The sequence below is a fragment of the Hemitrygon akajei genome, chromosome 16, assembly GCF_048418815.1.
Source record: "Hemitrygon akajei chromosome 16, sHemAka1.3, whole genome shotgun sequence".
Taxonomy (NCBI): domain Eukaryota; kingdom Metazoa; phylum Chordata; class Chondrichthyes; order Myliobatiformes; family Dasyatidae; genus Hemitrygon; species Hemitrygon akajei.
Genome location: NC_133139.1, coordinates 30,736,180 through 30,758,498, shown reverse-complemented (window position 1 = coordinate 30,758,498; position 22,319 = coordinate 30,736,180). Strand labels below are relative to the sequence as shown.

General features: G+C 43.2%; 1 protein-coding gene across 1 annotated transcript in view; it reads left to right on the top strand.

The window, feature by feature from the left end:
- Positions 1 to 5,660, top strand: part of LOC140739928 (dedicator of cytokinesis protein 7-like) — a 222,135-nt gene extending 216,475 nt beyond the window's left edge. Inside the window, exons 46-47 of the mRNA XM_073068608.1 lie at positions 996 to 5,039; positions 5,108 to 5,660. Of these exons, the coding sequence (XP_072924709.1) occupies positions 996 to 1,152 (157 nt within the window). The 3' untranslated portion in view covers positions 1,153 to 5,039; positions 5,108 to 5,660. The remainder of the gene's footprint in view (positions 1 to 995; positions 5,040 to 5,107) is intronic.
- The last annotated feature ends 16,659 nt before the right edge of the window (positions 5,661 to 22,319 follow it).

Below are 22,319 nucleotides of genomic sequence, written 5' to 3'. Positions count from 1 at the left end.
ATTCTCACAACTATCTGCAAACTCTCAGCAGATCTGCTCCTCAAGTCCCGTTGATTATTGGGGTTGTCTACAAAGTAATCCTTCCAAGGTAACTATCCCCTTCTTATTTCCATGTTCTATCCAAATGGCCTCATTAGGTGATCCACCAAGAAAACCTTCTCTAATCACAGGTGGTTATGTCCTCCCATATCAGAAAGGCCACGCCCCTCCTCTCTTGCCTCTTCATCTGCACATCTTCACCTCTGCCAATATCTCTTCACATTGCTTTACGTCAAATTTTAATAGCTCTTAATGAGCATCTAGAAGTATTTTATTACTTCAATTAAGAGTCCTTGCTGTTGGTTAGAATCTCTTTGAGAGATGCAGCTCCTGTAGCATAACAAACTGGGGCAAAAACTGTGCAGCCAAAACTTGAACCTACCCCTTCTAACTTGGAGAGGGCTACTACCCAGGCCAAGGCTGGCAAAGCCAACAGAAACCTAATGGATGAGTGAGTGACTACCTCAGTGAGGAACTGATTAAAATTGAGTTAATTGGACTATCAGTTAATTGGGACAAATCTTAAACAACAAAAACTAATTGAGAAGATAGCCGGGATTCCCTTCATTTATTTAGGCAGCTGGATGTCAGGCAGAAAAGAGTGTTACAGCTGCTTAATGTTACAAAGAAGAGGCTGGTTATCCAAAACTGTTGAATTCATGGTTGAGCTTCATGTTTGCAACCTGCATGGGCAGAAGATGAGCTACTGCTTCTCGAGCAACTGTGACACTGAGGAGCTTTGAATTTCGCTCCTGCCTCAGATAGTATTCTCCTGCATACCTCTGACGTTCCCCTTTTCCAATGTTTGCAGTGTCTTGTATTTTGCCTTCATCTACAGAATTCCTTCAGCCAGACCCTCTAACTAATTACCGTAGTTGTTCATCTAATTATTTCTAGACATGTGTATCTGATCTGTGAATGGTCTAGTCACATTGTTCCTCTCCTGTCTATTACAGATGTGAAGACGCTCTCATCAAAAACAAGGGCCTGATCTCATCTGAACGAGTGGAATATCAGTGTGAACTTGAGAAGAACTATGAAGCCCTCAGACACAATCTACAACCATTCATTAACCGAAGGATCCCTTGCCTTTATGTCACACCTTGTCAGTAGGCATCTCAAGAGGGGAACATTTGGCATTAACTCATGAAGTTGTAGAGTCACACAGTGTTTCAAGCACGGGACAGGCCCTTTGGCCCACAATGTCCATGCCAACGACTCTACTTGCCTGTAAATGGTTTGCTACACACTTTGTAAACGTGTGAGAAGCTGTTTTCGTCACCTACTGAGGCAACACACTCCAGATTTCATCCACTCTTTGTGAAAAAGTTTCCCTTTCAGATCCCCTCTGAACCTCATACCTTTGCCCCTGTTTTTCAGACACTGTTAGAACAATATTACTAAGATGTGCAAACAAGACACACAAAATGCTGGAGGAACTCAGCAGGCCAGGCAGCATCTGTGAGGAAAAAAGGACAGATTTTCTCTTGTTCGTCATTAAGATGTGAATAGTTATCTAATGTAAGAATACAAATGTATTTCTATTAATTTTGTAAAGCAGTTACCAATCACGTTGGAATTATTTACTTTTTGCTTTTTTCTTCTTCTTTGCCTCACTCTGCCCCTGACTGTACCCATTGGATGAGAAGTAACATTTACTGAAGCCTTTAACATTGGACAGTAATAGTCACAGTGACAGCTGAACAACTGACCGTGGGTCAAGGCAGGAGATCTTGGTGTTGGGAGTGAGTGTGAAGGTTTTTAGGACATTGAACCACAGTTTCGGTTTTTATTCCGATAATACATGAACTCTCAGGGTCAGAGACAGAATTCTCTTTCCACTGAGAGAACAGAGCAGGACATTCACCTTCCAGTACGGAAGGTCCAACTAGTTAGGATGCTGTCACACACTAAATGCTGGAGGAACTCAGCAGGCCAGGCAGTATCTATGGAAAAGAGAAAACAGTCGACATTTCGGGCCGAGACCCTTCCAGCAACTGCAGGTTTTCTCATGTTTACTCCCTTCTCCATACATACAAAAGCAAAGGAGTGCACGCGCACAAACTCAAACACACACGTGCGAACGCACAAATAAAATAACAGCGCTCGAGGCGGCAGGAGAATGTTTCAGCTATTGGCTGAATAATTGTATCCTGGAACATCATGCGTGCCCTACAAGCTCAGTTTGTGAGACTGGCCTGTTGTTGATGCTGCAAACACACAAGTTTAATCTGAAGCCCAAAGGCAAACATGTTCTCAGCCATTGATTCCTCCTTCACTCTACGGCTTTGTTTATTACAGAAACTCCATTTACCCAGTGAGACCTCTTCCATCAATCCATCTCGCTGTTGAATGGAACTATTAATCCTTAAGAAACTGCCTCTGCCCATGAGGCACTGACCATGCAATCGGATTTCTTAAACGACTGTGCAGGATATTAATGTGCAGACAGTGCTTTGTATTCCGGGGAATATCGTGTTTGATCCAGAAAATAAGCTTGCTCTAAGTGCTGTTGGCATTACCTGAAGCAAGGTAATTTCCCACAAATGGTGTTTGAAGAGAAGTGATAAAAAATGACAGAGCTTACAGTTTCTGAACAACAAAATGGAAGAGAAATTTGATATGCAGTGTGGTCCATTGTGAAGGCACAGGAGGAGTAATGTTGCTCCGAAGAGCATTCCAAAAAATTTGGTAGCTGAGGCAAGATTTTATCTTATTGACATACAGTGAGTGGAAGGCCCTTCCTACCCAACATTCCCCCAGTTTAATCCTAGTCTAATCACGGGACAATTTACAGTGACCTACCAACCGGTACGTCTTTGGACAGTGGGAGGAAACTGGAGCACCTGGAGGTAACCCTCGCAGTCACGGGGAGAACCTACATACTCCTTAAAAGGGAGCTGTGGGAATTGAACCCTGGCTGCTGGTGTGGTAAAACGTTATGCTAACCACTATGCTATCATACTGCCCCAATTGTAAAAAAATATCCAAACTGTGAAAGGCGAACTGTAAACTAAAGAGAGCGCAGTGGAATTTTACCTCAGAGGGAGTGAAGATGGGGGAGACTATAACCCAGAATAGGCTTCTCACACTTGCTCCAGACTCGAGGGGTAGCCATGGGCCACAGCTATGCCTGCCTTTTCATTGGCTATGTAGAACAGCCCATGTTCCAAGCCTTCCCCAATAATGCTTCACATCTCTTCTTCCGCTGCATTGGTGCTGCTTTATACACCCATGCTGAGCTTGTCAATTTCATCAACTTTGCCTCCAATTTTCACCCTGTCCTTAAATTCTCATGGTCCATTTCTGACACCTCTCTCCTTTTTCTCCATCTCTCAGTCTCCATCTTTGAGACAAATTGTTGACTGACATCTTTCATAAATCTACAGATTCCCACGGCATTCTTGACTATACCTCTTCCCACCATCTCCTGTAGAAATGCTATTCCCTTCTCTCAGTTCCTTCGTGCCACTGAATTGGTTTCCAGGATGAGGTTTTCCTTTCACAGATGCCATCCTTCTCCAAAGAACGGGGTTTCCTTTCCTCCACCATGAATGTTGCCCTCACCTGCATCTCCTCCATTTCCCGGACATCCAAGCTCACCCCATCTTCCCGTCACCTTAACCGTGATAGAGATCCTCTTGTCCTTACCTACCACCCCATTTAACACTCAACTTCTGTCATTTCCAAAGGTTATGTTAACCACTGAAGACACCTTTACCCTCACTTTCCACAAAGAACACTTTCTCTGTGATTCCCTTGTCCATTCATCCCTCCGCTCTAATCTCCTCCTCGGCATTTATCCCTGCAAGTGGCTGAAGTGCTGCACCTGCCCACTCTCCTCCTCCCTCACCTCCATTCAGGGCCCCAAACAGCCCTTCAAGTTGAGGCAACACTTCACCTGTGAAGCTGCTGGGGTCATCTATGGTATCTGGTGCTCCCGATGCAGCCTCCTCTACATTGGTAAATCAAGGGACCATTTTTTTGAGTACCTCTACTCCATCGGCTAACAGTGCAACTTCCCAGTGGCCCAATATTTTAATTCGCATTCCCATGGCCCCCTCTTGTGCCACGATGAGGCCACCCTCAGAGTGGAGGAGCAACACCTTATATTCCATCTGGGTAATCTTCAACCTGATGGCATGAATATCTATTTCTCCTGTTAAAAAAAATCCCTCCCCCCACCTCCCATTTCCCACGCTGGCCTCCTACCTCTTCCCATCTGCATATCACCTCCCCCTCTTCCTACCCTTTCTCCTGTGGTTCACTTTCCTCTCTTACTAGGCTCCCTCCTCACCAACCATTTACCTTCTAGTTATCTTTCTTCCCTCTTCCTTTCCAGTCCTGCAGGAGGGTCTCAGACCGAAACATCGATTGTTTCTTCATTCCGTAGATGCTGACTGACCTGCTGAGTTCCCCCAGCACTTTGTGCATGTATCCCAGAATAGTGCTAGGGAATTGCAGCCCAGGGGTAGTGTATTCTGGACAGGACATAGTTAGCACTGTGGAACTGTGTCCCAAAGAGAGAGTCAGAACGGGGGAACCTGTAATCAGGAGATAATTGACATCACATTGTGCATCCCAGAGTGAGTTATTACCATCAGTCAGAGGAGGGAAGACAAAAGGAAACGGAATCAGTGCTGGAAGTTCATCAGTAGATTAGAAATAGCATCAAATCAGAGGGTAACGGCAGCCTCTCAGGCCTATCTCGTTCTCAATTGTAACTTTAAACCCAAGAGATTCTGCAGATGCTGGAGATCCAGAGCAACGCACACAGCAAGTGTTGGAGGAACACAGCAAGTCAGGCGGCATCAAAGGTGGGGGATAAACAGTCATTATTTGGAGCCAAGACTCTTCACCGGGACTGGGAAAGAAGGGGATGACATAAAACAAGGTTGGAGAGGGGAAGGAATACAAGTTAGCGGGTGACAGGTGAAACCAGGTGAGGGGACGGTAAATGGGTGGGAGTGCAGATGAAGTAAGAAGCTGGGAGGTGACAGGTGAAACCAGGTGAGGGGACGGTAAATGGGTGGGAGTGCAGATGAAGTAAGAAGCTGGGAGGTGACAGGTGGAAAAAGCAGTCTGATAGGAGAGGACAGGACAGTAGATCATGGATGAAGGGGAGGGAGAAGAGGCACCAGAGGGAGATGCTTAGCAGGTGAAGAAGAGAGATGAGGGGAATCAGAATGGCGAATGGGAAAAGGAGGAGGATTTGGGGGGGGGGGTGGGAAGAAGAAGAAATTAAAGTTAGAGAAACCAATGTTCAGAAGCTACCTTGACAGGATATAAAGTGCTGCTCCTTCAGCCCGAGTGTAGCTTCACAGTGGCAGTAGAGAAGGCCATGGACTGGCACATCAGAGTGGGAATGGGGAGGCAAATTGAAATGGGTGGCCATCTGGATAAACTGCCTTTTGTGATGGATGGCACAAAGGTGCACAATATTAACGCTCAGGTTTCCCTGTTTCCCAGTCACTGCTGCTGTGTGTTGGATCACCTGAATGTTCAGTTCTGGATATTGGTTTCTAATGCTATAAGCTGAAAATCCTGCTATAATAGGTTATTGTTATTGGATAGCCTCTATGTATCACCAAAGATCTGGTAAAATGTGCCATTCTAATTAACATGGTTATTTGTTTTTAAGAAGTGAACACATAAGTATGAATCAAATCTACATTTTTAAAGCACAGCAGTAAAAATAAATCCTGCAGGAGTCGAGCCTAGCTAGTCATGTACCAATTTGATGGGTCTACCTGCTGATTAAGCGAAGCGCTCTAGGAGATGGTTGCATTCATTGGTGTTACTGTGCCCCCTTGTGGAGAAGGCGGGAAGCGTCAGAAAAGTAAATCCCACTCCAGAGGATGATTGGATTGGAACGGTACAGAATCCAAGTTACTCTTTATGCCCAAACTCTATTTATTGGTATAATCCAGTCTCTGAATGACTTTTGTCCAGATGAATGCCTATTCCCTTGCCTGAAAGGGAGGTGGGAGAGGATTCAATAGCAATTAACAAAGAGACTTGAAAGTAAACTTGAAAATGAGGAGAAAAGCTGGATTGCTGGCACAGTTTTTCAAATGACCATCCACACTTTGTAGATTGCAACTGAAACATTAGCAAAGATTAAGGAGGAGAAAATCATAATTTTACATTAAAAGGATTTAGATAGATAGATAGATAGATAGATAGATAGATAGATAGATACTTTATTCATCCCCATGGGGAAATTCAACTTTTTTCCAATGTCCCATACACTTGTTGTAGCAAAACTAATTACATACAATACTTAACTCAGTAAAAAATATGATATGCATCTAAATCACTATCTCAAAAAGCATTAATAATAGCTTTTAAAAAGTTCTTAAGTCCTGGCGGTAGAATTGTAAAGCCTAATGGCATTGGGGAGTATTGACCTCTTCATCCTGTCTGAGGAGCATTGCATCGATAGTAACCTGTCGCTGAAACTGCTTCTCTGTCTCTGGATGGTGCTATGTAGAGGATGTTCAGAGTTATCCATAATTGACCGTAGCCTACTCAGCGCCCTTCGCTCAGCTACCGATGTTAAACCCTCCAGTACTTTGCCATATTATCATATTTGTTTAAAATCAAATCTGTATACAAACTTGAGAGAGTCTGCAGATTCTGGGAATCCAGAGCAACACACACACACACACACACACACACACACACACACACACACACACACACACACACACACACACACACACACACACACACACACACACACACACACACACACACACACACACACACACACACACACACACACACACACACACACACACACACACCTGAAGGAACTCAGCAAGTCAGGCAGCAACATGATGTTGCCAGATCTACCACTTAGGCAGGTTGCTATTCTAGTCTTGTCCCTCGGCATGGATCCTGTCACAGAAAGCCAACTCCAGTACACTGTGAAATTGTGCTTTGAGCCATTCAATGCGATTTCTCCATCAGCCACTAGGAGGCAGAACCAAACAAGGGTCAGCTTTCCATGTGGCTGGTACTTGGGCCTTGATATTTATATTGTGTTTTTAATTGAACTTCGTTAATGTTAATGCTTTTAATTTCAGATTGCAGGAACCAGGTTACTCTTATGAATCTTGCAACTTGCAACATTCACCCTGCACTTCTGTAACTGAGTTTGTTTAGAGACCACCCACTCTCATTTTGAAACAGTCACTTTTGTTAATGTCCAAAACAGTATCATGCTCTTTGCTTTGGGCACTGTGGTCACTCAAGGTCTCATGGTTCCTCATTCACAGTAGATTTGCTGTGTGGAAAGGACCACTCACCCGTCCACAGGTACTTCTCGATATCGGAAGCTGCCTCGAAACTCGGACTGCCATCACACACTATCCCTGACACACTGGGAGAGGTGCTCTATTATTTCTGCAGTTGTTGCCTTTTCAGCACTGGGGCTTATGTGGTTATCCAAACTCATTACTCTGCAGAGGAAAGGTAGTCATCCTCCAGGGCCCCACTTCACTGGCCCCAGGCCAGGTGAGTGAAGTAACAAACTGAAGAAATGTCCAAACACGAGGAAATCTGCAGATGCTGGAAATTCAAACAACAACACACACAAAATGCTGGTAGAACACAGCAGGCCAGGCAGCATCTATAGGGAGAAGCGCTGTCGACGTTTCAGGCCGAGACCCCAGGACTGACGAAGGGTCTCGGCCCGAAACGTCGACAGCGCTTCTCACTATAGATGCTGCCTGGCCTGCTGTGTTCCACCAGCATTTTGTGTGTGTTGTTGAAGAAATGTCCGACTGCCATGACATCTAGCTGTCGTCCGCAGTGAGATTTTACTGTACGATTCGGGCTATCACTCCAACTGTAGAAAACATTACCTACAAAAACTTTGTTAAGCAGATCAACTGGTTACAGTAAAAGTTTGAGCAGCTAGCAGGAAATTGAAGCCAACAGACAAACAAGACTAATCATTCCTCAGGGAAGTCTAAATGAAGGGAAAAGGTATTGGCAAAGGAAATGTTTAAACAGCCAAATAGTGGACAACATTCTGGAAGAAAATAAGCTCAGCAGGGCCTGGCACCATGAGGATCTCTCACCAGATTATATCAAGATAGAAGTGCAACAGTTAAAGTCTTCATATTGCCAATGGACTATCATTCCTGTAATGATTGAAGCAGATAGAAATTAGGTTGGGAACTCAATCTGACAGATTCAGTCGTTGCCATGGCTTTCTCCTTATTGCAGGACAGGTGTCTGGAACAGTGGGCTGAGGTGTTGCTGTCCGGAGTAGGTACCAGGGTATGAGTGTGTGTCATTCTCAGATTCTGGGTGTGGGGGTGGGGGGTCATAGAGTTATACCACATGGAAACAATCCGTGTGGACCATCAGATATCTACACTGAGTATTTACACCAATCCCATTTAATTCACCCCATAATCCCATCAATACCATACACCGACACATAAAGGCCACTTTACTATGACCAATTAATTTACTATCCTATGTGTCTTTGGGAAGTAGGAAGAAGATTAGAAGAGCAGGAGGAAGCCCACATAGGCACTGGCAAACTCCGCAGAGGCAGCATCTGGGGTTAGCATTGACCCTGGGTCTCTAGAAATGGGAGGCAGTGGCTCTGTCCACCGTGAGACTCTGTTCACATAAACAATGAACATATCAGCTCAATATTACATTTTATTTTCTATTAAGATTCAAGGATGAAGCCCAGTAACTTGCCCATCCACCAGTCCAGTTGTTCAGCAAAGAACTGGATCATCTCCACATCTTTGCCCGTCTACATTAATCCCATTTGTCCACATTAGATCTTCATCGCTTTACGACATGTCTACTTCAAAACTCTTATCTTAAATAAAATGATTGTGTCCAACTCCACCACCTCCTTAGACAGTGAGTTCCAGATATCAGTCAGTTCATGCAAAATATTTTATCCTTCAATCCCTTGAAAAACTCCTCCCTCTCACCTTAAATCCATGCCCTTGCCTTTGATTCCCCTACCATGTAAAATAGATTTGACCATCTATCCCTCTGATGAATCTTATTCAGTACTGTCGATTGTAATTTTCCTCCCTCATCCAATTCATGACTATTTCTATAATGCTACAAGTATTACCTACAGCAAAGGTTGATGCTAATCCCCTTTTAAGTCATTGTTCATCTACTTTCCATTTTAAATTTCGCAAATTGTCTTCTTTTTGATCTATAGAAACTGTTATTGTTAGATTTTGTGTTTCTGGCTTCTACATTGAAGTTTTTTGGTGCATTCTGATATGTCCCTAAAAGTTTGCCATTGCATCTCAGTTGACTGATCCCTTTAATCTAATTTTTCAGTTCACTTTAGTAAGCTTTCATGGTCTCAGCTGCCCTTATTTAAGTTTCAGGGATTGGTTTTGGAGTTCCTCTCTCACCGAATACAAAATTCAGCTCTATTCTTTTCACAGCTACCCAGGCACTCTCGCAATTGGATCATTCACTAATCCCGTCTCACTGCAGAAAACCCTGTCAAACATAGCTTGCTCGTTTGTTCTCCTAAACTCATTGTTCCAATATATTTTTTAAAATCATGAACTCTTTCACCCCTGCTATTTTTATCCATCTTCCTTTCCCCGGAGTACACATAGTTTAAAAACAAACTGCTGTAGGAACTCAACAGGTCAAGCAGCATTTGTGGAGGAAAAGAGCCTGCATCAGACCAGTCCAGATTTAAGGCCTCGCCCAAAATGTTAACTATCCCTTTGCCTCCAGTTTGCTGCTCAAACTGCCGAGTCCACAAACAAAATGCTGGAGGAACCCAGCAGGTCCCGCAGCATCCATGGAAAGGAATAAACGGTTGACGTTTCAGACCTAGAGTCTTCGTCGAGACTGCCCAGCTCCTCCAGCGTTTTGTGTGTGTTACTCTCCAGTTTACAGGACTCGGGGGATGATATTTCTGTTGACATCCTAAAATACAGCACTGAGGATATTTGGTCACAATTTTACAGCCCCACTGTCCACCCCTGGCAAGAGAACATTTGCTTGAGATCTCAGATGCTGCGGTTGTGGGCATCTACAAGCAAGGACATGAAGTCACCCTGTTGTCTGTCACAGGGAAGGTCGTCAGAGTCCTCCTCAACTGCAGCCTCCCAGTGGCTGAAGAGCTGCTCCCTCAGTCACCTTGTGGATTCAGAGTCCATGTTGAACACTACCTTTACAAGTTCTAGGAAAATGCAGGGGGGAGTACCAGCCAATATAATTGGCCTGATTTTTATTGTATCTCCAATAAACTTCCTGTGGGAGTGAAGTTAATCTTCAGAACCAGCAGTGACTAAAACAATCATCCCCAGCCTCCCATTCTGCTAGTCAAGCTGCAGTGTGAAGATAATTATTTTTTCTAATCATTTTTTTTTTGCATGTAATAACTCAGCTTCTTCATACCCACTTAAAAGCCAAATTTCCAAACTATCGTCAATGTTTTCACTAAAGCCGAGGAGAGAATGGCCCAAAAACACACCAGCCACAGGACTGAAGTCCTCTACATCCTGTCCCCTCTGTACAATAAAAGTGAGACCCTGGAAAAATGTGAACTGCTCCCCATATCTCAGGAACCGTGTCTCGGCGAAGGCTGACATGGAGGTAAAATTCATCATTACCTTCAATACACCAGCTCAGCTTTTAGTTAATTGAGGAAAATGATATGTGAAGAGGCTTGGTACAAAGCTGACGGTCCACTGGCAGCAGTGATTCTTGCTCAGGGGACTTAGGCAACCCAGAGGGGTTATCTTAAGGTTTATGCTGGTACTGTTGTTCGAAGAAATGGAACATCTCCATTGACTTCTGGAACCATTATTATTCCAGGGGAGAAAGAGCATTACGGATGCTATTGAGAAGCTGAAGACCAGTCAGAGTGGTGGATTGAATGAACCGCCTCACAAACTGCCCACCCATCTGTCCCATTTATTGAAGGATCTGCAGTTTGCACATCAGCTTCAATAGCCAGGAAACTGGACTGAAAGCACGTCATCCTTGATCCCAAGGTGAGGATTAGAACACAGAACATGGAAATCGACAGCACGTTACGGGCCCTTCAGCCCACAATGTTGTGCCGACCATGTAACCTACTCTAGAAACTGCCTAGTGTTACCCTACCACATAGCCGTCTATTTTTCTAAGATCCATGTACCTATCTGGGTCTCTTAAAAGACCCTATTGTACCCGCCTCCAACACCGTCGCTGGCACTGCATTCCACACACCCATCTGTACAAATGTACATATGTACAAAATTAAGGGAGGGAAGTTTAGGGGAGACATCAGGGGTAAGTTTTTTACACAGAGGGTTGTGAGTGCCTGGAATGACTTGCCAGGGATGGTGGTGGAGGCTAAAACATTAGGGGTATTTAAGAGCCTCTTGGACAGGCACATGGATGAAAGAAAAATGGAGGGTTATGGGGTAGTGTGGGTTTAGTACTTTTTTTAAGGATTATATGGGTCGGCACAACATGGAGGGCTGAAGGGTCTGTACTGTGCTGTAGTGTTCTATGGTTCTATGTTCTATCACTCTGTGTGACATCCCCAATGTACCTACTCCCAAGCCCTTAAAACTATGCCGCCTCGTGTTAGCCATTTCAACCCTGGGAAAAAGCCTCTGGCTATCCACAGGATCAATGCCTCTCGTCGTTAACACTGCCCAGTCCTTTAACATAGCTATTTATTAACTCATTTACACTGTAAACCTATTAATACTACCCAAAATAACACAATAAACCTATTAACAATGGAAATCTATTAATACAACCAACCCTCTTAACATGGGCCATCCTGTTAACTAGTCTATCACTCGCCAACATATACTGTTAATCTATTAGTCCTGCCAGCTCATTAACACTGCCAATCCAACTCCAATTAATTTTACTGACTAACAATTGTTTGTTCAGCTGAACTATGAACTCTGTCTTGCCATTAACACCGGATGATCTATTAGTACTGCCAAATCATTAACAGTGGCCAATATTAATACTGATAATATTAATGTTGTTCAGAGTATTAACATTAGTTAGACATTAATGCTTGCTAATACTTTAGCACTGTCAACTATTAACACTGTCTAACTCTGCAATCTGTTAATGGCCAACATATTAATAAAACTGCAAAACACCAGTCAGTGCTAGAGTTTCAACATTGCCAACCCATAAACACAAATTAATATCCACTAAGCAAGTAACACAGCCTATCAATTAAAACATGTAATCAATTAATAGTTTCCAGCCTGTCGCCACTGTCAGTTTATTAGCATAATCATCCCTCAAACACTGCCAAAATATTAACTTTGACCAATATATTTATCGAGCCAACCCATTAACTAGGCAGTTCATTAACAGCAAAACATCATTGATATAGTTTATGAGCACAGGATAACCCTTTAACATTGCAGATATACTGACATTAGCAGTTTCTACATCGAGAAAACCTGCAGACGCTGGAAATCCAAAGCAACACACACAAAATGCTGATGAAAGGTTTCGGCCCGAACTAGCAACCGTTTACCCTTTTCCAGAGATCCCGCCTGGCCTGCTGAGTTCCTCCAGCATTGTGTGTGTGTGTGTGTGTGTGTGTGTGTGTGTGTGTGTGTGTGTGTGTGTGTGTGTGTGTGTGTTTGTGTGTGTGTGTGTGTGTGTGTGTGTGAGTGTGTGTGTGTGTGTGTGTGTGTGTGTGTGTGTGTGTGTGTGTGTGTGTGTGTGTGTGTGTGAGTGTGAGTGTGTGTGTGTGTGTGTGTGTGAGTGTGAGTGTGTGTGTGTGTGTGTGTGTGTGTGTGTGTGTATGTTTTACTTTTTAATTTGTCACTACAGTCAATCCAACAATGCTGCTCAAATCTGCAAAAGTACCAACATAAAAACTAAACTGCTAATTAACTCTGGAAAACACGTTATCACTAGCCAGTACATAAACACAACTACTAATTCTTACCAAACAAATGATACTGCCAGTTTAGCACTAGTCCATTAACATTGTGATCTTTTTAGCAGCCAATTCATTAACCTCAGCTGAACCATTAAGACTGCCAAACTGTTGGCACTGGCAAATACACAAACACCACTAGTTCATTAACATAGACAACACTGTATCACTGGGCATTAATTAACACAGGCCAAGCTGTTAACTCATTCATGCAGCCATTAATTTCTTCTTCTTCCTGTAAAATTTAACGGTGGTTGGCCGACCAATATAAGATGCATTACTGCCAACTACTGAGTTGAAGGATGGAGCAAAGTGACAGGAAGTATACCTACTAAATTCCCTCCCCCTCCCAAAAAAATAAGGTCTTATGCTTTTCAGAAAGTCAGATACACTCTTATATACATTACAATGACATTGATGTCCTAATAAACTTTCCATGTTAAACTCTTTCTGTCCCGAAGATCTCAATTTAGCAATCAGATGTTTCCTTTGCACCTCATAGGAACTGCATTGAAACAATACATGCTGCACAAGTGCATTCCCTACAAAACACATTAATTCTTAACAGGGAATTATTCAAACTGCAGTACTGTGCAAAAATCTTGGCACCTTAGATTTTTTAAATATATGGTTTCAGACAGTATAGCCTTCACAGAGTATGGCCTGATCTCAACATCATCAAGGCTGACTGGGATTACCTGGAGAGAAGGCAGCAGGCGTGACAGCCAAAGTCTGCAGAAGAACTGTGACAAGTTCACCAAAATGACCAGAACAACCTACAAGCTGATTTTCTATCAAACTGCACAACAGTGTACCCGAGAGAATTAATAGTTTTAAAGGCAAAGGATGGTCACGCCAAATTGATTTACTTTTCTTTACTGTTTTCTGTCCTTTATAATACATTTTTGATATTTAGAAATTATCCATTTCATTATTTTTGAAAGCATCTTTGCTTTGTAGATTTTTTTATATGTACCGAGATTTTTGCACAGTACTGTAGTATGTCCAATGCATAAGCACGTAAGTCTATCTGCTTCGCTCCTTTCATACCCATCTCTCAATTGACTTCCCACCATAATCTGAATTTTATCTAAATGCCGTCCTTTCATTTCCTTACCCCAACTTTGTTACCTCAGTGATTGCATTGACTTTTTCATTATGGCTTTCATCTCCCCCTTATGCAAAAGCACCACTACATTTATTTAACAACACACACAAAATGCTGGTGGAACACAGCAGGCCAGGCAGCATCTATAGTGAGAAGCGTTGTCAACATTTCAGGCTGAGACCCTTCGTCAGGTCCTGATAAAGGGTCTCGGCCCGAAACGTCGAAAACACTTCTCCCTTGCAGATTTCCTCGTGTTTACTACATTTATTTATTTGTTTTGTGAGGTACAGTATGGAATTGGCTCTTCTGGTCTCCCAGTAAATCCCCCTTTTTAATCTGAGCCTAATCATGGGACAATTTACAATGACCAATTAACCTACCAACTGCTAGGTCTTCGTACTGTGGGAGAAAACCCACATAGTCACGGGGAGAACATACAAACTCCTTGCAGGCAGTGGCAGAAAATGAACCTAGGTTGCTGGTACTGTAAAGTCTTGCGCTAACCAGTACGTTACTGTGCTACCCCGATGTATCCGCAATACAGATACGTAATCCGTATCCAAAAATCCGTAAAGTGATTTTTGGCAATAACGTCTGCCACCTTGTTGTAGCCTTTAATACTAGCTAACATCTGCAGATTTTCTCATGTTTATTAATATAACCCAAACCACTACTAATGCCAACTTATTAATTTCACACCTATTAACATTGGTCGATACATTACCTTCATGGGTCTTACATTCAATAAAGGCTACCTCATTAACATGGCCAACATTAATAGACCATTAACAATGAACTGTTCATTAACGTAGGCCAACTCATTTACACCCTTTTAGTTCTGGCCATATTGCTCAACTCAATAACAACTTCCACCTGCTGGAACTGATCATTCTGTTAACACTGGCAACATATTAACGTGATCAGCCCATAGACACAGTGAAATCAATTATCACTGGCAATCCATTATCATTCCTCCTCTATTATTATGCAATCCTAATAATGACGTCCATGACACTGTTAACAAAGCCGACCCATTAATAGTGATCATAGAAATAACATTCTCAAACAACAAATACTGGTCAGCTTATTAGCACAGCCAAACAGATCAAGCAGTTTGCACTGGCTATGGTCATAACCAGCCTTCTCACAATGACAACGGAGGGAATATGGGTTCCTTCGCCTCCATCACATCTGTTCCCAGCATGAAGCTTTTCTTTCCAGGGAGTCAGAGGTGTCCTCCTTTTTCAAAGAACAGGGTTTCCCTTCCTCCACCATTGATGCTGCCCTCACCCACGTCTTCTCCATCTCTCGGACGTTTGTGCTTGCTCCATCTTCTCGCCACCTTAACAGGGGCAGAGTCATTCTTTTCCTCACCATAAGCCTCTAACACAACTTCTGCCATTTTCAATGGGACCCTACCAGTAAACACGTCTTTACCTCTCCCTCAGTCTCTGCTATCCACAGAGGTTGCTCACTCCGTGATTCCCTTGTCCATTTGTCCCTCCCCACTCATCTCCCTCCTGGCACTGGTCCCTGCAAGTGGAAGAAGTGCTACACCTGCCCGTACACCTCCACGCAGGGTCCCAAACTGTCCTTCCAGGTGAGGCAACACTTCACCTGCAAATCCGTTGAGTCGTCTACCGTATCCTCTGCTCCTGATGCGGCCTCCTCTACATTGGTGAGACCCCCACATAGATCAGGCGTCCGCTTTGTCAAGCACCTTTGCTCTATTGGCAAACAGCAGGATTTTCCAGTGGTCAACCATTTTAATTCCAATTCTGATTCCCATTCCAAAATATCAGTCCATGGCCACAATGAAGCCAATTTCAGGTTGAAGGAGCACACCTCATATTCCATCTAGGTAGCCTCCAATCCAATGGCATGAACATCAATTTCTCTAACTTCGAGTAAATTTTTCCCCTCCCCTCTTCTTCAATTCTCCACTCTGGGCTCTTACCTCTCCTCCTCATTGATTATCACCTCCCTCTGGTACCCCTCCTTCTTTCCTTTCTCCCATAGTCCTCTCCAATCAGAATTCCTTCTTCCTCATCCCTTTACCTTTTCCAAGTACCAACTCCTAGCTTCTTACTTAATTCCCCCCCTTTCCTTTACCCATCGAGCTTCACCAATCACCTTCTAGCCTTTAGTCCTTCTCCTCCCCCCATTTTCTTATTATAGGATCTTTCCGCTTCTTTGTCAGACCTGATGAGGGGGCTTGGCCCAAATGTTGACTGTTTATTCATTTCCGTAGATGTTGTCTGACCAGCTGAGTTCCTCCAGCGATACTTTACCTGTGAATCTGTTGATCTGTTGGGGTTGTCCACTGCTTCTGATACAGCCTCCTTTACATTGGTGAAACCCAATGCAGATTGGAGGGGTGGGGGTGCTTTGCACCATCTGCAAAACATAGGATTTCCTGGTGGCCAACCATTTCAAGTCCACTACCCATTCCCATTCCAATATGTCAGTCCATGGCCTCCTCTATTGCCACAATGAGGCCACCCTCAGGTTGGAGGAGCAACACCTCATGTTCTGCCTGGGTAGCCTCCAACCTGATGGCATGAACACTGATTTCTCTAACTTCCGGTAATTTTATGCCCCCCTCTTCAATTCCCCATTCTTGCCTTTTACCTCTTCTCCTCACCTGCCTATCACCTTCCCTTGGTGCCCCTCCTCCTTTTCTTTCTCCCATGGTCCTCACTCCTCCCCAATCAGTTCCCCTCACCTCCAGCCCTTTACCAATTCCACCTATCATCTCCCAGCTTCTTACTTCATTCCTCTCCCCGACCCACCTGGCTTTACTTATCACTTTCTAGCTTCCTCTCCCGCACATTCTTATTCTGGGTTCTTCCCTTCCTTTTTAATCCTAAAGAAAGGTAATTGTTTACTCATTTCCATAGATGCCACCTGACCTGCTGAGTTCCACCAGAATTTTGTGTGTGTAACACATAAATGGTTCCTATTTATTAAAACTAGCCAACCAACATCTTACCAACTTATTAACACCAGCCATTCTATAAGGATGACCAGTCATTAACCAATTCCCAGTACCATCCAATTCATTATCACTGCTCAATTAGATTAATGTTTGATGAGGAGTAGAATATAAAATCAAGGATGTTATGCTAAGACTTTATAAGGCATTGGTCAGGCCATACTTGGAGTATTGTGAGCAGCTTTATCTAAAAAAAAGGATACACCATCATTGGAGAAGATCCAGAGGAGGTTCACAAAAATCCCAGGAAGGAAAGGGTTAAAGTATGAGGTGTGTTTGATAGCTCTAGGCCTGTACTCACTGGAATTTGGGAGAATGAGGGGAAATTTCATGGAAACTTAATGAATATCCAAAGGCCTAGGTAGAGTGGGCATGGAGAAGATGTTTCCAATAGTGGAGGGGTCTAGGACCAGAGGCCTCAAAGTACAAGGATGGAGGAACAGAAATGAGGAGCAATATTGTTAGCCAGAGGGTGGTGAATCTGAGGAACTCATTGCCACAAGTGACTGTGGAAGCAAGTCATTGGATATAATTAAAGCAGAGGTTAATAATTTCTTAATTAGTAAAGGCATTAAAGAATATGGGGAGAAGGTAGGAGAATGGGGTTGAGAGTGTTAATAAATAAGCCATGATGGAATGGTGGAGTAGACTAGAAGGGTCAAATAGCCCAATTCTGCTCCTATATCTTATGGTCTTATTAATATTGATGGTAGTCAACCCATTCACTAATACTGGCCAGTGTATTAATACTGTACTACCAACTCATTAACAAATAAATAGTTAACTGCAAATCTTTTCAAGCATTGTGATCCCATTAAAATGAAAAAGCTATTAATGCAGCCAATCCTTTAACACTATCAAATTTTTAAAATACTAGGCAAATCTATTAACATCACTTATCCATGAACATCAACTAATCTACTAATATTACCAGCTTATTGTAACTCAACCAGTTCCTGTCACCAACAGTGGGTGAAGCAGCCTCTGTGGGAGGAAGGAAATTGATGATGTTTCTGGTCAAAACTCTGTACCAGGACTGAGAAACCGTAAAACCATTAGACATAGGAGCAGAATTAGGCCATCTGGCCCATCAATTGCACTCCACCATTCAATCATGGCTGATCCTTTTTTTTTCCCCCTCCTTCTCCCTGTAAGCTTTGATGGCATGTTCAATCAAGAACCTATCAATCTCTTCCTTAAATACAACCAACAGCCTGGCCTCCACAGCTGCCTATGGCAACAGATTTCACAAATTCACCACCCTTTGACTAAAGAAGTTTCTCCGTATCTCTGTTTTGAAAGGGTGCCCCTCTGTCCTGAGGCTGTGCTTCTTGTCCTAGACTCTCCCACCAGGGGAAACATCCTTTCCACATCTACTCTGTCTAGGCCTTTCAACATGCAAAAGTTTTCAATGAGATCCCTCCTCATCCTTCTGAATTCCAGCGAGTACAGACCCAGAGCCATCAAACATTCCTCGTATGATAACCCTTTCATTCCTGGAATCATCCTTGTGAACCTCCTCTGGACCCTCTCCAATTCCAGCCCATCTTTTCTAAGTTGAGGGGCCCAGAACCGTTCACGATGCTCAAGATGAGGCCTCGCCAGTGCCTTATAAAACCTCAGCATCACATCCTTCCTCTTGTATTCCATACCTCTTGAAATAAATGCTAACGTGGCATTTGACTTCTTTACCACCGACTCAACCTGCAAGTTCCTTCAGGATGTTCTGCACAAGGACTCCCAAGTCCCTCTGCATCTCAGATTCCTGGATTTTCTCCCCATCAAGAAAATAGTCTGCACTTTTATTTTTACTATCAAAGTGCACAACTATACATTTTCCAACATTGCATTTCATTTGCCACTTTCTTGCCCATTCTCCCAGTCTGTCTAAGTCCTTCTGCACCCTGCCTGTTTTCTCAACACTACTTGCCCCTCCACCAATCCTCATATCACCTGCAAACTTGGCAACAAAGCCATCTATTTCATCATCTAAATCATTGATATACAGCATAAAAAGAAGAGGTCCCAATACCGACCCCTGTGGAATACCACTAGTCACTGGCAGCCAACCAGAAAAGTATCCCTTTATTCCCACTTGCTGCCTCCTACCAATCAGCTAATGCTCTAACCATGGTAGTAACTTTCCTGTAATACCATGGGCTCTTAACTTGGTAAGTAGCCTCATGTGTGGCACCTTGTCAAAGGCCTTCTGAAAGTCCAAATATACAACATCCACTGCATTCCCTTTATCTATCCTACTTGTAATCTCCTCAAAAAATTCCAGCAGATTTGTCAGGCCAGGATTTTTCCTGAAGGAAACCATGCTGACTTTGTACTATCTTGTTCTGTGTCACCAAGTACTCCATCACCTCGTCCTTAGCAATTGACTCTAACATCTTCCCAACCACTGAGGTCAGGCTAACTGGTCTATAATTTCCTTTCTGCTGCCTTCCTCCTTTCTTAAAGAGTGGAGTGACATTCGCAATTTTTCAGTTCTCTGACACCATGTCAGAATCCGATGATATTTGAAAGATCCTTTCTAATGCCACCACAATCTCTAACTCTATCTTTTTCAAAACCCTAGGGTGCAGTTCTTCTGGTCTGGGTGAATTATGCACCTTTAAGTCTTTCAGCTTTTTATGCACCTTCTCTCTTGTAATAGTAATTGCACCCACTTCTCTTCCTTCACACACCACAACATCAGGCATACTGCTAGTGTCCTCCACAGTGAAGACTAATGCAAAATTCTCATTTAGTTCATCAGCCATCTCCTTGCCCCCATTATTATTTCTCCTGCCTCATTTTCTAGCGGTCCTATATCCACTCTCATTTTTCTTTTATTTTTAACATACTTGAAAAAACTTTTACTGGCCACTTTGATATTAGTTGCTAGCTTGCTTACATATTTCATCTTTTCCCGTCTAATGATTTTTTTTAGTTGTTCTCTATAGGTTTTAAAAAACTTCCCAATCCTCTATCTTCCCGCTAATTGTTGTTTTGTTGTATGCCCTTTCTTTTACTTTTACAATAGCTTTGACTTCCCTCGTCAGCCACGGTTGTACTATTTTACCATTTGATTATTTCTTCATTTTTGGATTACAACTGTCCTGGACCTTCCTCATTTTTCCCAGAAGCTCCTGCCATTGCTGCTCTGCTGACATCCCTGCAAGCAGCTCCTTCCAATTTACTTTGGCCAACTCCCCTCTCATTCCACTGTAATTTCCCTTACTCCACTGAAATACTGCTACATCAGACTTTACTTTCTCCCTATCAAATTTCAAGTTGAACTCAATCATATCATGATCACTGAATCCAATATAGCAGATCCCCTAGTAGGCTCAATGAAAAACTGCTCTAAAAAGCTATCTCTTTGGTATTCCACAAACTCACTCTCTTGAGATTCATTACCAACCTGATTGACCTGCATGTTCAAATCTCCCATGACTATCATAACGTTACACTTTTGACTCGCCTTTTCTATTTCCTGTTGTAACCTATGGTCCACCTCCCAGCCACTGTTGGGAGGCCTGTATATAACTGCCATCAACGTCCTCTTATCCTTGCAGTTCCTTAACTAAAGGAGAGTGGAGAGATGAGATGGGCATTTTGAAGTGAAGAACTAGAAAGGTATGAAAAGCTTCCAAGGTGACTGGTGGACTGAGGAGGGGTGGAAGATGACAGTCAGATAGTACTCAGTGGGGGAGATGGACAGCTGTGGAATTTGTAAACTGTGGCAAGTGAATGATAGATCTTGGATTATGATAGGCAAACGGAGAGGGAAGGGGGGAAAGAAATGAAGGAGCAAGATGCGGGAGGGTGAAGATAGGGGTCAGCTACTGGTGGGAGAGAAGCGGGAACATGGAGCACCATCAAATGCTAGACTCTAATAAATGAAAGAGGGGAGGATAGGAACCATTATGGGAAAGCATTATGAACGACAGCTGGAAACAAAATGGTGTGTTGAATTGTGTGGATGGAAAGGCAGAGAGGTGAAGGGAATGCAGATTGATGAAGGAGGGCTGTGGGAGCAGGGGAAGGGAGTGGGAAAAGTAGGCAAAATAGGGGGACTGAAGATAGGGGGAACTGGGTGAGGGTGGGTTGGGAGAAAAGGAGAACAGATGGAGTTAAAATTGGAAAATCAACGTTCATGCTATTGTGTTGTAACCCAAAATTGATTAACTCCCCTTTCCCACACAAACTCACCACACAAAATACACTCCTTCACCAATCTTTGGTGCCTCTCCTCTCCTGGTTTCATCCTGGTACATGGAGCTTCGAAAAATAGAGGACTTATGGGTAACCCTAGGTAATTGCTAAAGAAAGTACATGTTTGGCATAGCATTGTGGGCCGAAGGGCCTGTATTGTGCTGTAGGTTTTCTATGTTACTCAATTCACACATAGGTTCCCATCCACCTTCCACCCCCTTTTAGTTCCAAATGTTGCTCAAATCTCCCCTAATGATTCGCATTCCCAGTCCCCTTACTTATCAGAATCTACCACTGGTGGTGCCTCATGTTCCTGTTCATCTCCGTCCAATCTTCACCCTCCTCCTGCTCCATATGTTTTATTTTATTGTTTTCTGCTCTGTCTTTGCCTCCATCCATCACTCATCCACCACAGTCTCCCAACTTTGCCTCCACTTTGCTCCCCTACATGACACTACCTGCCTGTCATCTTACATGCCCCCATATTCCACCAATCACCTCAGTCATCCTTTCTCACCACCTCTCTTCGCTTTCTGATGGCCATCTTGCCTCTTCACTCTCAGTCCAGATGCAGGGTTTGGCCTGAGTGGACAGTGCCTTTCTCCCTGTCCGCTGTGTTCCTCCAGCAAATCGTTGCTTCATTCCAGCATCTGCAACCTTTTGTGTCTCCACCAACTATTATCATTAGCTAACATGTTAATATTGTCAGCCTTTAACTGCATATGTCAGTGTTTTGATACAGTGTTAACACTGGTGACCAGTTAGCTGCAAACAGTCCATTAAAAAGCCAACCAAATTACACTGATTAGTCTGTTAATACTGGAAGCCCATTACCAATGGCCAATCCATGAATTCTGCTGTCTTAAAAGCACCATCAACCGCTGTACTCTGTTATTCCAATGATATTGTTCAAGTTATTAGCAGTCAAACCATTAACAGTGGCCCTTCAATCCTGTCAACCTGTTAAAACAGTCAAAACTATTAAAATTAGACCTTTCATTGTATCCAATTAAAATTTACCACATTAATAC